The 13229-nt window shown below is 43.4% G+C and overlaps 1 protein-coding gene across 1 annotated transcript in view; it reads left to right on the top strand.

Moving 5' to 3' along the window:
* Nucleotides 1-13229, top strand: part of LOC143961248 (venom factor-like) — a 205025-nt gene that overhangs the window by 123829 nt on the left and 67967 nt on the right. Inside the window, exons 24-26 of the mRNA XM_077470483.1 lie at nt 1782-1985; nt 4547-4622; nt 8545-8704. Of these exons, the coding sequence (XP_077326609.1) occupies nt 1782-1985; nt 4547-4622; nt 8545-8704 (440 nt within the window). The remainder of the gene's footprint in view (nt 1-1781; nt 1986-4546; nt 4623-8544; nt 8705-13229) is intronic.

The raw sequence follows: 13229 nt of genomic DNA on the forward strand, positions 1-13229 counted from the left end.
TTGCGTTCCTTACACTGTTATTACTAGATTTTGTAACTTAATAACCCACCAAATACAAATGCCACTTTTTTGACTAATTGAGCCTCATAATATTGAATTATTTAGGATGAATACATTAGTAGCCATCCATTGATTATATTACATGGCCTGTTCTTTTTTTTAGAAATTCTTTATTTTTCCTTTTTTTTCCATAAATTTCACATTACAATTCATCACACACCTACATTGTCTTTAACAGCTATATCTTACAATATTTCCAGTTTATACCTTGATTCCATGTGACTTCTCCTGTTTAATTCATCCCTTACCCCCTCCCTTATCTTAATTATCATCTACCAAAAAAAAAAAAAAAATTAAATTATAATACCCCCTTCCCTCCCTCCCATCTCCCCCCCACCCCCTCCCCGTAATCCACCAGCTCTCATTTTCCAGATTCCAAATATTCTACATCACACTTTCCCTATAGGCTGAGTAGGGAGCCCATATCTTACGGTATTTCTCATCTTGATCTTTCATTGTCATTGTCAAATTTTCCATTTGTTGAATTTCTGCAATTCTCATAAGCCATTGTGCTCTAGTTGGAGGGTTGTCTTTTTTTCCACAGAACGGGAATACATGCCCTTGCTGCTATCAACAAATGTCTCAGCAGAGAGTTTTTGAATCTTTCTATTGCCATTGGGATATTCAGAAACAGAAAGGTTGCCGGTCTGTTTCCAATGGCAATTCCTGTTATTGTTTTAATAGTATCAGCTACCATCTCCCAAAACTCTCAAATTTTTGGACATTCCCAGAAGATATGTAATAGTGTTCCCTCTGCTCCATGACATCTTCAGCAGGTCTCAGAACATGGCCTGTTCTGTGGCCATCTATTGGGGTCGGGAGGGTTCTTGGATACTCTACTGGTCCAGCCACCACTGCCTTGTTGTTCAGTAGCCCTGTGTCAATGTGCTTCCACTTTTACGCTTTGTCCTGCCTGGGGACACACTGCCTAAACTGTAGTTACTTGGCCTTATGCCCTTAGTAGGGCTATTTAAAAATGCAAATGATCAAACAGAAAAAGTGCAATGTGGCCATTTAAGGTATTGTGCTCCACCAGCTTTACAAATGTACATTCTGCGCTGCCAGCTTCAGGAGTTGGAGCATGTGAAAAATGAATGCAATTTGTTAAAATAAAAGCCAAGGAGATAGCATTGTCACATGACCCATCAAAGTTGCATGACCATCTCTCCTCCAATGACAGAGTTCTCTCTGCAGTGTTAAGAACTTCATGAAGAACCACAGGCTTAAAAACAGGGCCTGCATTTTATGAATGGGCAGGACGATGCAGGCTGCAGTGTTGAGTAATACTGCAAAGTATAACAGAGCGCACTCCTTTATAAATTGGTCCCTTTTTGTACATAAACAGCTCAGCTCTTTAGCTCATGGAAGACTTGCACAGCCCGTGCTGTGGTACATGTTGATTATGCAGCTTGAAGGCAGCAGTTTACGTTTATTTATTGTCCACGGGATTGATTAGCTGGTTGGGGGTAGATATCTCCCAACGAACAGAGAGGGTTATATGAGGATGGCAGCAAGTCCTAGGGTTGCTGTGCTCCCATGGCCCACAGGAGTTCTGGCACTTGCTGCAATCCGAATTCAGCGCTGATAGTAGTGCACAAGTAATACATCTAATTCTTTCTTCCCTTTCTTTCCCTGGGTAGCTTTTTTTTAACACAGTTTGAGGGGTGGTAAAGGGCACTTTTACGGAGATCAGCTTTAATTCAGCTCTTTGCAATTCTCAGGGACAGCAATTAGCCAGCTGGTGGAGAAAGCCATCGATGGAGCCAATCTGAATCACTTGATCAGACCACCTGGGGGTTGTGGAGAACAGAACATGATGAGTATGACTCCCACTGTGATTGCTGCTCATTATCTGGATGCTACCAGGCAGTGGGAAAACATAGGCATAAATCGCAGAACAGAGGCCATCCAGCACATCAATAATGGTAAGAAATAAAACTCTGTTCTTTCTATATGGGCTATGGTGGACACAGTCTACATTGGACCCTTCTAAAATCTATAATTATGGTGCAATGCCCTTTGCCATGGTGTCTCTTGGATTGCTGAGAAGTATAAGCTTATGCCACCCTATTACCAAGCAGCCATGCCTCAAAGATGACACGACAGCCAACTAAGTTGGAAAAGGGCAATGCCAGAGCTGTATAAAAGGAACCTCTAGCAACTTCTGGAGAAACTCAAGTTGCAAATAGCTGCCCCACAGACAGTGACAGACCAAAAGTGTTAATTTTGCAGCCTTGTATTAAATAGTGAAGGCTCAATTCAATACTGTATCAATCACACAAATACTGGCAGGTATCATCCCCATAATTGTGTGTAATTGTACTAAAAGCCTTACCGGTGTTTTAAAAAGCTTGATAACATGCTATTACATAAAAATATCCTTTTTATTATACAAAGTAATTAAAATTTAATAGAAAAATATTTCATCACATGTGTCACATATAATGTTCTAGACATAAAGCTTCTGTTGCCTTTGGGTTTCATGGTTTCGTACCGCGTCTTCAGGACTTAGTACAAAAAAATACATTCCATCTGAAAATAAAACATAACGTAAGTATACAATTGTAGAGGTGCCGCCGTGGGGTCGCTGAGTGTAGTAATTCCACCTGTCACCCTGCTCAGCCCGGCATTCACTTCCAGTCACTTTCCAGACAATGAGCAGTCCATCAGCTTTGTTTTTTGTTGCTTTATTGAGGGATTAAACTTGGATGGGGTCAAGGGAATATGGGATGCCCAGATCAATAGTATTTAATTGATGAAAATGTAGATTGGAACCTCTATTCACAGTCTATAAAGCCCCAGACTCCCCCAGCACAATGCTTCTTGATGAACTGTTACTTCCTCTACTGTGCAATACTTAGTTCCTATCACAGCAAGCACATGGTTAGGCCCAACTCTGAATTAGGCCTAATTTTATAGATACGCCATTTTCTGGCAGAAGACAGCAGGCCCCTTTGGTGTAGCAACCAATAGCAAACAGAAAACATCCTTCTGTTCTAGCTGTATCTAGGTAGACTGGTCCCAGTCCTATGCGAACTCTGCCTGCCCTCCTGGCTGCAGTAGCCCCACTCCAATGCCAGCAACATCACAGTCTTTCCCTCTGGCTCTACATCCACTCCTGGCATGCCTCTCCTAGATCTCCCGACTGTGCCTGTCACTCACCAAAACAACAGGTGAATCCTTCCTGAAGATTTGCCTGGCAGTGTTCCCCGCTGTCCTCTACTGCTCCTGTTCAGGTCACCCCTCATTTGGAGTGTATGGAGGCATTTCCTTTCAGCTTTGAGGAAAAGCCCAAGGTCACCCCCCAGACAGGGGGGCTCCCTCCAAGGCCTCAACAGCCTAACACTCCATCTCTCAGTTATTCCACCCAAACAACTCCTCCTTAGCCAGGCTGACCCAAGGTATTTAAGGAGGTTTGCCCCCTGGTTAACACACACCAGACAGCTCCACCTCTCTTCCCCTCCTCTGCTTCCAGAATCTTCTCAAAGCCAGAGGGAGGTAACCAAGAAGGAACACTGCCTGTGAGTCACTAACCTACTCTAACCCCCCCCCCCCCCCCCCAGCTCCCAGATCAAAACAAACAGGCCTAGATTTCAGCTAGTCCTGCCCAAATTTACCTGGGCAAAAATCTAACTCTAGCACCTACCTGAAGTAGAGGGTGCTACACTTACCCCCACCAGAAATCAGCTGGTCCCTCAGCTGAGACATTTTTAAAAAATGGCTCCTGGGCCCAGGAGCAAGGGCATCTCATAAATAAAATTGGAAGGGCAGAAAAGGAAACAACCTGGATGGGGAACTGGACAAATAAATTATGTACAAAAATAGCTGTATACATTTCTGATGGGTTTTTACATCTGTACAGAATGAAATAAGGCACTCCTAACTACAGGTCCCTGCAACTAATAACAAACAGATGTTGAGCCAGAGCATCTCTTCATCGCGGTTCCTTTTAAAATTCAGACAGAAATGACGCAGTAGCGTGTGTACGTATCTGTCCTGACGATCGTTTTGTCATAAATTACGTCATCAGGGGTAATTTAAAAACAATGACAAATCAGTAAACTCCAATATGTATGAGTAAATGCATACAACACGATGTAAAGTGAAAAAAACGTAGTGATATAAAATTATATAAATTTAGTTTAGGTATAGTGTTGCAGGACAGTGCAATTGACAGTTAAAGCAGCACAGTCCTAAATAGAAAAAAAATGCCCTGGTCATAAAGGGGGTAATGCCTTCCGTAGGTCAAGTGGTTAAACATGGGGAAATATGCCTGTATTGCAGAGATGTAATGAACATATTATTGGTCCAGACACACACTTTAATGTCACCACTATGCTGAGGGTCTGGCATGAGATCTCCTCCCATTTACCATTTCTTGAAACACGGACCCCATCTTTTTTGTTTTTATGTCTAATGATTCAGTAAGTTATCCTAGAGATGGTATTGGATTATGTTCATTCATTTGTTTCTTTGTGGTAAACAGGTTATACAGGTCAGCTGGCATTCCGCAAACCTGATGGTTCCTATGGTGCCTGGATTCAAACACCATCAAGCACATGGTAATGGAGACTTCTGCATTATATACATTTGTTTTATGTTTGAAGTCCACATATTTACTTTATTTTTTTTTGATAAATCATGAAAGAGTTAGATTTATTGCTTGAAAATAGAATATACCCAAAAGCCTTACACAGTCACCACCACACATAAATATTTAACCACTTGCCGACCGGACACAGTGATCACTGATCAGGGCAAAGGGCCAATCACAAGGGTCCTTTACCATGTGATCAGCTGTGTCCAATCACAGCTGATTACATGTAAACAGACTTGCCAGTTGTCGGCATTCATTTCCTCCCACGTTGTGTCTGTAGAAGGAAAGGGGAGGCGTTAACCGGCAAGGCTGTCAGAATATTGTTCACACTGATAATCGGGGCACTGATCATCATTGCAGCCCCACCAGTGCAGCTTATCAATGCCAATCAGCGCAGCCTATCAGTAAGACCCATCAGTGGCACCTATCAGTACAGCCTCATCAGTGCCCATCAGTGTCACTTCATCAGTGTCACTTCATCAGTGCAGCATCATCAGCGCACATCAGGGAAGAAGAAGATTACTTATTTGCAAAATGTTATAATATACACCAAGAAAAACATTTATTTTTCAAAATGTTCGGTCTCTTTTCATTTGTTTAGCAAAATAAAAAATAAAAATAACTCCAGTGGTGATTAAATACCACCAAAAGAAAGCTCTATTTGTGTGAAAAAAATGATAAATATTTCTCTTGAGTACGGTGATACATGACCATGCAATTGTCATTCAAAGCGTAGGCGAATGGTTAAGATCTAGAAAACAAAAAGAGTTCTAAAGCACTAAAACTGGCAGTCATTGAAAACGTATGTCATGTCATAACGATTATGCAAGGAATAGCTGGACACCAGTGCAGCTGCAAACTTCTGGAAGAAAAGTAGACAGCAAAAATAAACAAAAATGCAGAACTCAAAGGGACCAGTAGTAAAAAACTATTGCTGATGGTATAATCAATAAAGTTCATTTATTGGATGCATGCTGAGATTTAAAATTAAAAACAACTGTCAATGAAAAAATTTGACAATCAGGGTCACGTGGTTTCCATACGCGTGACGTCCCAAAGGGGCAGGATTTCATCAGCCCCACCCCTTTGGGACGTAACTCATACGGAAACCACGTAACCCTGATCGTGACGTCACCTGCGTCCTACACGCTGATCTTTGTGGATACACACCGCTATTTGTATGCCATTCATCCTTAGCACTGGGGTACAGTGCAAGTGTTGTAAGTGCAATTTACTGTTTTTTTAAATAAATACGTTGTGATTATTCAGAAAGCACTAGATATTGTTGCTTTTATTCCATGTACCGAGTTTGGAGTTGATGAGGGATTCCATGTGCAGTTATAAATACCAGCATCGTTTGCAACACTATTATGAGAGCTTGCTGACTCAATACCATTAAAGGGAAGTTGTTTTGACTGATTTACTCATGGGTCCACTGCATGAGGTGGCCGGCCATTTCTCTTGATGGTGGAGGTTGTCACAAAAGTCACCTTATATGATTTGCTCATCACTCATTGCACTGGATATTCGTTGGTGTTCTCCTTAATCAACTTATCTTCTATGACGAAGATTAAGGACTGTTTTTGTGCCATATTTATTGATTCTGATATTATTTTAATCTTGTTTTATTTGTTTGCGCTGTACTGCCTTTTGTATTGTAGATCGCACCTCTAAACGGCCTCAGTCAAGCTGGCTGATCAGGCTGGCTGGAACCTGGCGTGCTGAAGGGCTCTCTGTCTGCTGTCATTGGCTCCCTTGACTTTAGTAAAGTGCAGGAGCGTGAAATATGTAAGTTACGGTCACCACGGCTATCTTGAGCTTATGATCAGCCTAGCTTCCTGGTACTCCTCATTTCAAGCCCTGATCCTGCCTCCGGCTTCCGGGTTCAGTGCGCGCCATCTAGGGTGCCCTCCAGCATGCTAGGTTCCAGCCAGCCTGATCAGCCAGTTTAACCGATGCCATTTAGAGGCGCGAACTACAATACACATCCTGGATCACAGCGAGTCTGATATCCTGAATACAGCCACTAAGTGCACCTTAGAGAGCGGTGTCTCTCCACCTCTATTTTTCTCCCTGCACATTGAACCACTGGGTATGCCAATCAGGATCGGAGCTTGGCGCACACTTGCTGACATTAACCCCTTGTCATCTGGAAGTCAGGGTGGTATGTATATACTAATTTTCGGATCACTTAAGCACTGAACTTATTCTCTCTGGAGAAGAGACGCTTGAGAGTGGATATGTTTTCAATATACATATACCATACTGGTGACCCCACAATAGGGATAAAACTTTTTCGCAAAAGGGAGTTTAACAAGACTTGTGGCAACTCATTAAAATAAGAAGAAAAGAGGTTTAACCTTAAACTACGTAGAGGGTTCTTTACTGTAAGAGCGGCAAGGATGTGGAATTCCCTTCCACAGGCAGTGGTCTCAGCGGGGAGCATCGATAGTTTCAAGAAACTATTAGATAAGCACCTGAACCACCACAGCATACAGGGATATACAATGTAATACTGACATATAATCACACACATAGGTTGGACTTGACGGACTTGTGTCTTTTTTCAACTTCACCTACTATGTAACTATGTAACTTCAACCATGATAATGAGTTGTGCTTATGAAGCTTAATAATTTTATCAGCTCATTTTTTCATTGACAGTTGTTTTTAATTTTAAATCCCAGCATGAATCCAATAAATTAACTTTATTGATTATACCATCAGCAATAGTTCTTTACTACTGGTGCCATCGAGTGCTGCATATTTGTTTATTTTTAAATGGTTAGGATCTACCTTTTGTAAATGTATACAATTAAAATTTCCTAAAGTGCACATAAGAAACACCAACACATAATTACCATAAATATAAAATATAAGAAAAAATAAAAATATGCACAGGCCTCTCCAGAAAATGAATTTACAGTGACCACCCTTGTATCGATATAACGTTCACATCAGGCAAAAGAGTCCACATGCTGGCAGTATGGAGGAACTGCATGCTGTCTGCTTAACTGAATACTTACGTTAAAGGGATTAAAAAACTTCTGTCACTGACCAGCCCCCCAGTTCCCCTGTTTTACTCACCTGAGCTCCGTATTTCCCATGCCGAAGACGTGCTCTTCCCCCCCCCCCCCGTCCGTTGTCTCGGATCTTAATTGGATAGATTGATAGCAGCACAGCCATTGGCTCCCACTGCTGTCAATCAAATCCAATGACGCGGGCGCCGGAGGAATGGGGCCGAGTCCAGCATTCTGCGTCTATGGACACAAGGAAACCCCCCGGGAGAGCGCTTCTCCTAGGTGGTTATACGATGTGGGGAGGAGCTACCAGTGCTGCCAGGGGACCCTGGATGTTGTGGAGGTAAGTATGACATGTTTGTTATTTAAAAAAAAAAGCTTTACAATCATTTTAGTGTTGGAATGATCGATTTGCTCATGTGTGAGTTAGTGCCCCCTCATGGCTGGAGGCCAATTTACTACACTAGGCCCCACCTGTCCTGGTACTGACTACACAGTCATTTTAAGGGAAGTAGCAATTAACAGCAATTTTCATTCAGCAGTTGTTACATATATTCACGTTACACTTTACCGTTCAGCCCAAAGTGCTTAATATAAATGCATTTATGCTTATTTATCTCCTCCCCTGTTTAATGAATCCACTTGGGCTTATTTATCTCCCCCTCCTGCTTAATATAACTGCACTTAGGCTTATTTATCTCCTCCCCTGCTTAATATGACTCCACTTGTACTTATTCCATCTTTTCCTCTGCTTAATGTGACTTTACATGTGCTTATTCTGTCCACTTTATGGGACTCCATCCTTTATGATATGACACCTCTGGCACTCTTTTGCTTACTAGTCTGGTTATGACTTGTCTTCCGCAGGCTCACTGCCTATGTTGTGAAAGTGTTTGCCCTATCTCAAGACTTAATCAGCGTTGACAGAGATGTACTGTGCAACTCTGTGAAATGGCTTTTATTGGAGAAGCAGAAACCAGATGGCATGTTTGAAGAAAATGCCCCAGTATACCATCAGGAGATGTCGGTATGTGTAATATTGATATGGCTTTTTAAAAATAAAAAAGTAATCTTTTCTATACCAAAGTGCTACAGTAACTATTTAGTCTGCACAAATGAATAAGGTACTGGCAGCTTCTCTTGATCATATTGAATTGACAGTATGTTTTCATCAATTTATTATTATTATTATGTTCAGTTTAATTTTTAATTAACAAAAACAAAGAAAATTTCCCAGCTGAACTTACCAACTTGCCTGCAACAAACTGAATTGACCTTCTTTGTTTGACATGCGACGCCCTTCCATGTGCTCCTTGTTGTTAAGGCCAGTCATAGGTTGGGGCAGTTGCCGTTTGTTTGTACTGTTGGTTATTTGGTGAGGGGGTTGCACTGGACACCTTTGCTGCCATTGTTCTATATACTGGGTGATCAGTGCACCCCTGTGCCTTTAACCACTTGCCGACCGCCGCACGCCGATGTACGTCGGCAGAATGGCACGGGCAGGCATAAGCACATACATGTACGTGATTTGCCTCCCGCGGGTCGGGGGCCCGATCGGGCCCCCGCCCGGTGCCTGCGGCGGTCGGTTTTCGTTCGGGAGCGATCCCGGACGAGGGGACGGCCATTCATTCATGGCCACCCCCTCGCGATCGCTCCCGACGAATGGAAATCCCCGGTGACATCACTTCCTCTCCTGTAATGTAAACACAGGAGAGGAAGTGATGTATTCTCTCCTCCGTGTCGGTATTTTTCGTTCCGACACGGAGGAGAGCGGATCAGTGAGTTGCACCAACACATCCCACACACAGTAGAACATGCCAGGCACACTCACACCCCCCCTTTACCCCCCGATCACCCCCCCAATTACCCCTGCCCCCCAGTCACAGTGACACCAATGTCATTTTTTTTTTATTTTTTTTTTTTTTTGCATTGGTGTCATTTGTGACTGTAATAACTGTTAGGGCAGTTAGGGTTAGCCCCCTTTAGTTCTAATGTACCCCCCTAACCCCCCCAATAAAGGTTTAACCCCGTGATCACCCCCCGTCGCCAGTGTCACTAAGGCTGGGTTCACATTGCAGCGGTTTATGAGAACGAATGTGATTCGCACCGCACTGCAGTGCAAATCACATCCGATCTCTGTGCGATTCGAGTTCAGCCATTCGCCGCACCCGCCGCACCCGCCACACCCGCCGCACCCGCCGCAAATTCGCACGGGACCCTTTTTTTGGCCCGCAGCAGAATCGGATCGCATGGGTGTTCACACCATGCGATCCGAGTTTGCAGATCGCACTGCGATATGCGAACTGATCTGGGGGTGTCAGTAACATTTCACTGACACTCCCAGCAGTTCGCATAGGGCAGTGTGAACTGCCGCCGGGAGGCATGCGATGCGGGAACCCGCCGCGGATTCGCGGCGTTTCCGCATCGCTCCAGTGTGAACCCAGCCTAATAAGCGATCATTTTTCTGATCGCCGTATTAGTGTCACAGGTGACGCTAGTTAGGCAGGTAGGTATTTAGGTTCGCCGCAGCTTTTTATAGCGCTAGGGACCCCCATATACTACCGCATAAAGCCCCCTGATTGCCCCCTAGTTAACCCTTTCACCAGTGATCACCATATAACTGTTACAGGTGACGCTGGTTGGTTAGTTATTTTTTTATAGTTTCAGGGCACCCGCCATTTATTACCTAATAAAGGTTTAACCCCCTGATCACCCGGCAGGTGTCATTTGTGACTAATAACTGTTAGGGCAGTTAGGGTTAGCCCCCTTTAGTTCTAAGGTACCCCCCTAACCCCCCCAATAAAGGTTTAACCCCGTGATCACCCCCCGTCGCCAGTGTCACTAAGGCTGGGTTCACATTGCAGCGGTTTATGAGAACGGATGTGATTCGCACCGCACTGCAGTGCAAATCACATCCGATCTCTGTGCGATTCGAGTTCAGCTATACAGATAGTATGGCTGAATTCGTGTCGCACCCGCCGCACCCGCCGCAAACTCGCACGGGACCCTTTTTTTGGTCCGCAGCAGAATCGGATCGCATGGGTGTTCACACCATGCGATCCAAGTTTGCAGATCGCACTGCGATATGCGAACTGATCTGGGGGTGTCATTAACATTTCACTGACACTCCCAGCAGTTCGCATAGGGCAGTGTGAACTGCCGCCGGGAGGCATGCGATGCGGGAACCCGCCGCGCATTCGTGGCGTTCCCGCATCGCTCCAGTGTGAACCCAGCCTAATAAGCGATCGTTTTTCTGATCGCTGTATTAGTGTCACAGGTGACGCTAGTTAGGCAGGTAGGTATTTAGGTTCGCCGCAGCTTTTTATAGCGCCAGGGACCCCCATATACTACCGCATAAAGCCCCCTGATTGCCCCCTAGTTAACCCTTTCACCAGTGATCACCATATAACTGTTACAGGTGACGCTGGTTGGTTAGTTATTTTTTTATAGTTTCAGGGCACCCGCCATTTATTACCTAGTCTCACTAGTGTACCCCTAAATTTAGGGGTGTCTACTTTCTAAAATGGGGTCATTTGGGGGGGGGGGGGTTTGTGCCATCTTGGCATTTTATGGCCTTCAAAACTGTAACGCCCTTAGAAAGCCTGAAGGCGGTGCTTGGTTTTTGGGGCCCCGTACGCGGCTAGGCTCCCAAAAAGTCCCACATATGTGGTATCCCCGTACTCAGGAGAAGCAGCAGAATTTATTTTGGGGTGTCATTTCACATATGCCCATGGCATGTGTGAGCAATATATCATTTAGTGACAACTTTGTGAAAAAAAAAAAAAGTTTGTAATTTTCCCGCAACTTGTGGTAAAATATAAAATATTCCATGGACTCAACATGCCTCTCAGCAAATAGCTTGGGGTGTCTACTTTCTAAAATGGGGTCATTTGTGGGGGTTTTGTGCCATCTTGGCATTTTATGGCCTTCAAAACTGTAATAGGTAGTGAGAAGTGAACTCAAAAAATTACGCCCTTAGAAAGCCTGAAGGCGGTGCTTGGTTTTCGGGGCCCCGTACGCGGCTAGGCTCCCAAAAAGTCCCACATATGTGGTATCCCCGTACTCAGGAGAAGCAGCAGAATTTATTTTGGGGTGTCATTTCACATATGCCCATGGCATGCATGAGCAATATATCATTTAGTGACAACTTTGTGAAAAAAAAAAAAAAAAAAAAAAAGTTTGTAATTTTCCCGCAACTTGTGGCAAAATATAAAATATTCCATGGACTCAACATGCCTCTCAGCAAATAGCTTGGGGTGTCTACTTTCTAAAATGGGGTCATTTGTGGGGGTTTTGTGCCATCTTGGCATTTTATGGCCTTCAAAACTGTAATAGGTAGTGAGGCGTGAAATCAAAAATTTACGCCCTTAGAAAGCCTGAAGGCGGTGCTTGGTTTTCGGGGCCCTGTACGCGGCTAGGCTCCCAAAAAGTCCCACATATGTGGTATCCCCGTACTCAGGAGAAGCAGCAGAATTTATTTTGGGGTGTCATTTCACATACGCCCATAGCATGTGTGAGCAATATATCATTTAGTGACAACTTTGTGTAAAAAAAAAAAAAAAAATTTTTTTTTGTCATTATTCAATCGCTTGAGGCAAAAAAATAAAATATTCAATGGGCTCAACATGCCTCTTATCAATTTCCTTAGGGGGTCTACTTTCCAAAATGGGGTCATTTGGGGGGGTTTTGTACTGCCCTGTCATTTTAGCACCTCAAGAAATGAGATAGGCAGTCGTAAACTAAAAGCTGCGTAAATTCCAGAAAACGTACCTTAGTTTGTAGATGTGACAACTTTTGCGCAAACCAATAAATATACAATTATTGACTTTTTTTTTACCAAAGACATGTGGCTGAATACATTTTGGCCTAAATGTATGACTAAAATTGAGTTTATTGGATTTTTCTAATAACAAAAAGTAGAAAATATCATTTTTTTTCAAAATTTGCGGTCTTTTTACGTTTATATCGCAAAAAATAAAAATCGCAGAGGCAATCAAATACCATCAAAAGAAAGCTCTATTTGTGGGAAGAAAAGGACGCAAATTTTGTTTGGGTACAACATTGCATGACCGCGCAATTACCAGTTAAAGCAGCGCAGTGCCAAAGTGTAAAAAGACCTCTGGTCATTTACCAGCAAAATGGTCCGGTCTGAAAGTGGTTAAGGAGGAGTAGACTTCCTCCAGGCATTCCTGCCCTCAATCCATCCATTACTATATATATATATTTTCTCCTACTATGGAGACTCTCAACATTTATAGAATTAGGATTGCAGGTAATACTGGGGTACCTTGTCACAGCCTCTGCAGCCTACGCATGTATTTGCAAATGTGTACCAACGTAACCCCTATTTTTAACATGCACTGTTAGACAAGACAATTCGGTTTGTTGCAGGCTAGTTCGGTAAGTTGAGCTGTGAATTTTTCTTTGTTTTTGTTTCACATGCATCGCCCTTCCATGTGCTCCTTGCTGTTAAGGCCAGTTATAGGTTATAGGTTGTACCAATTTACCTCTGACTGACACTTATTGTTTGAAAGGCATATCCCAGACCTCGG

This window comes from Lithobates pipiens, unplaced genomic scaffold, assembly GCF_037356315.1.
Source record: "Lithobates pipiens isolate NorthernLeopardFrog02 unplaced genomic scaffold, aLitPip1_a1.2 Scaffold_8, whole genome shotgun sequence".
Lineage (NCBI taxonomy): Eukaryota > Metazoa > Chordata > Amphibia > Anura > Ranidae > Lithobates > Lithobates pipiens.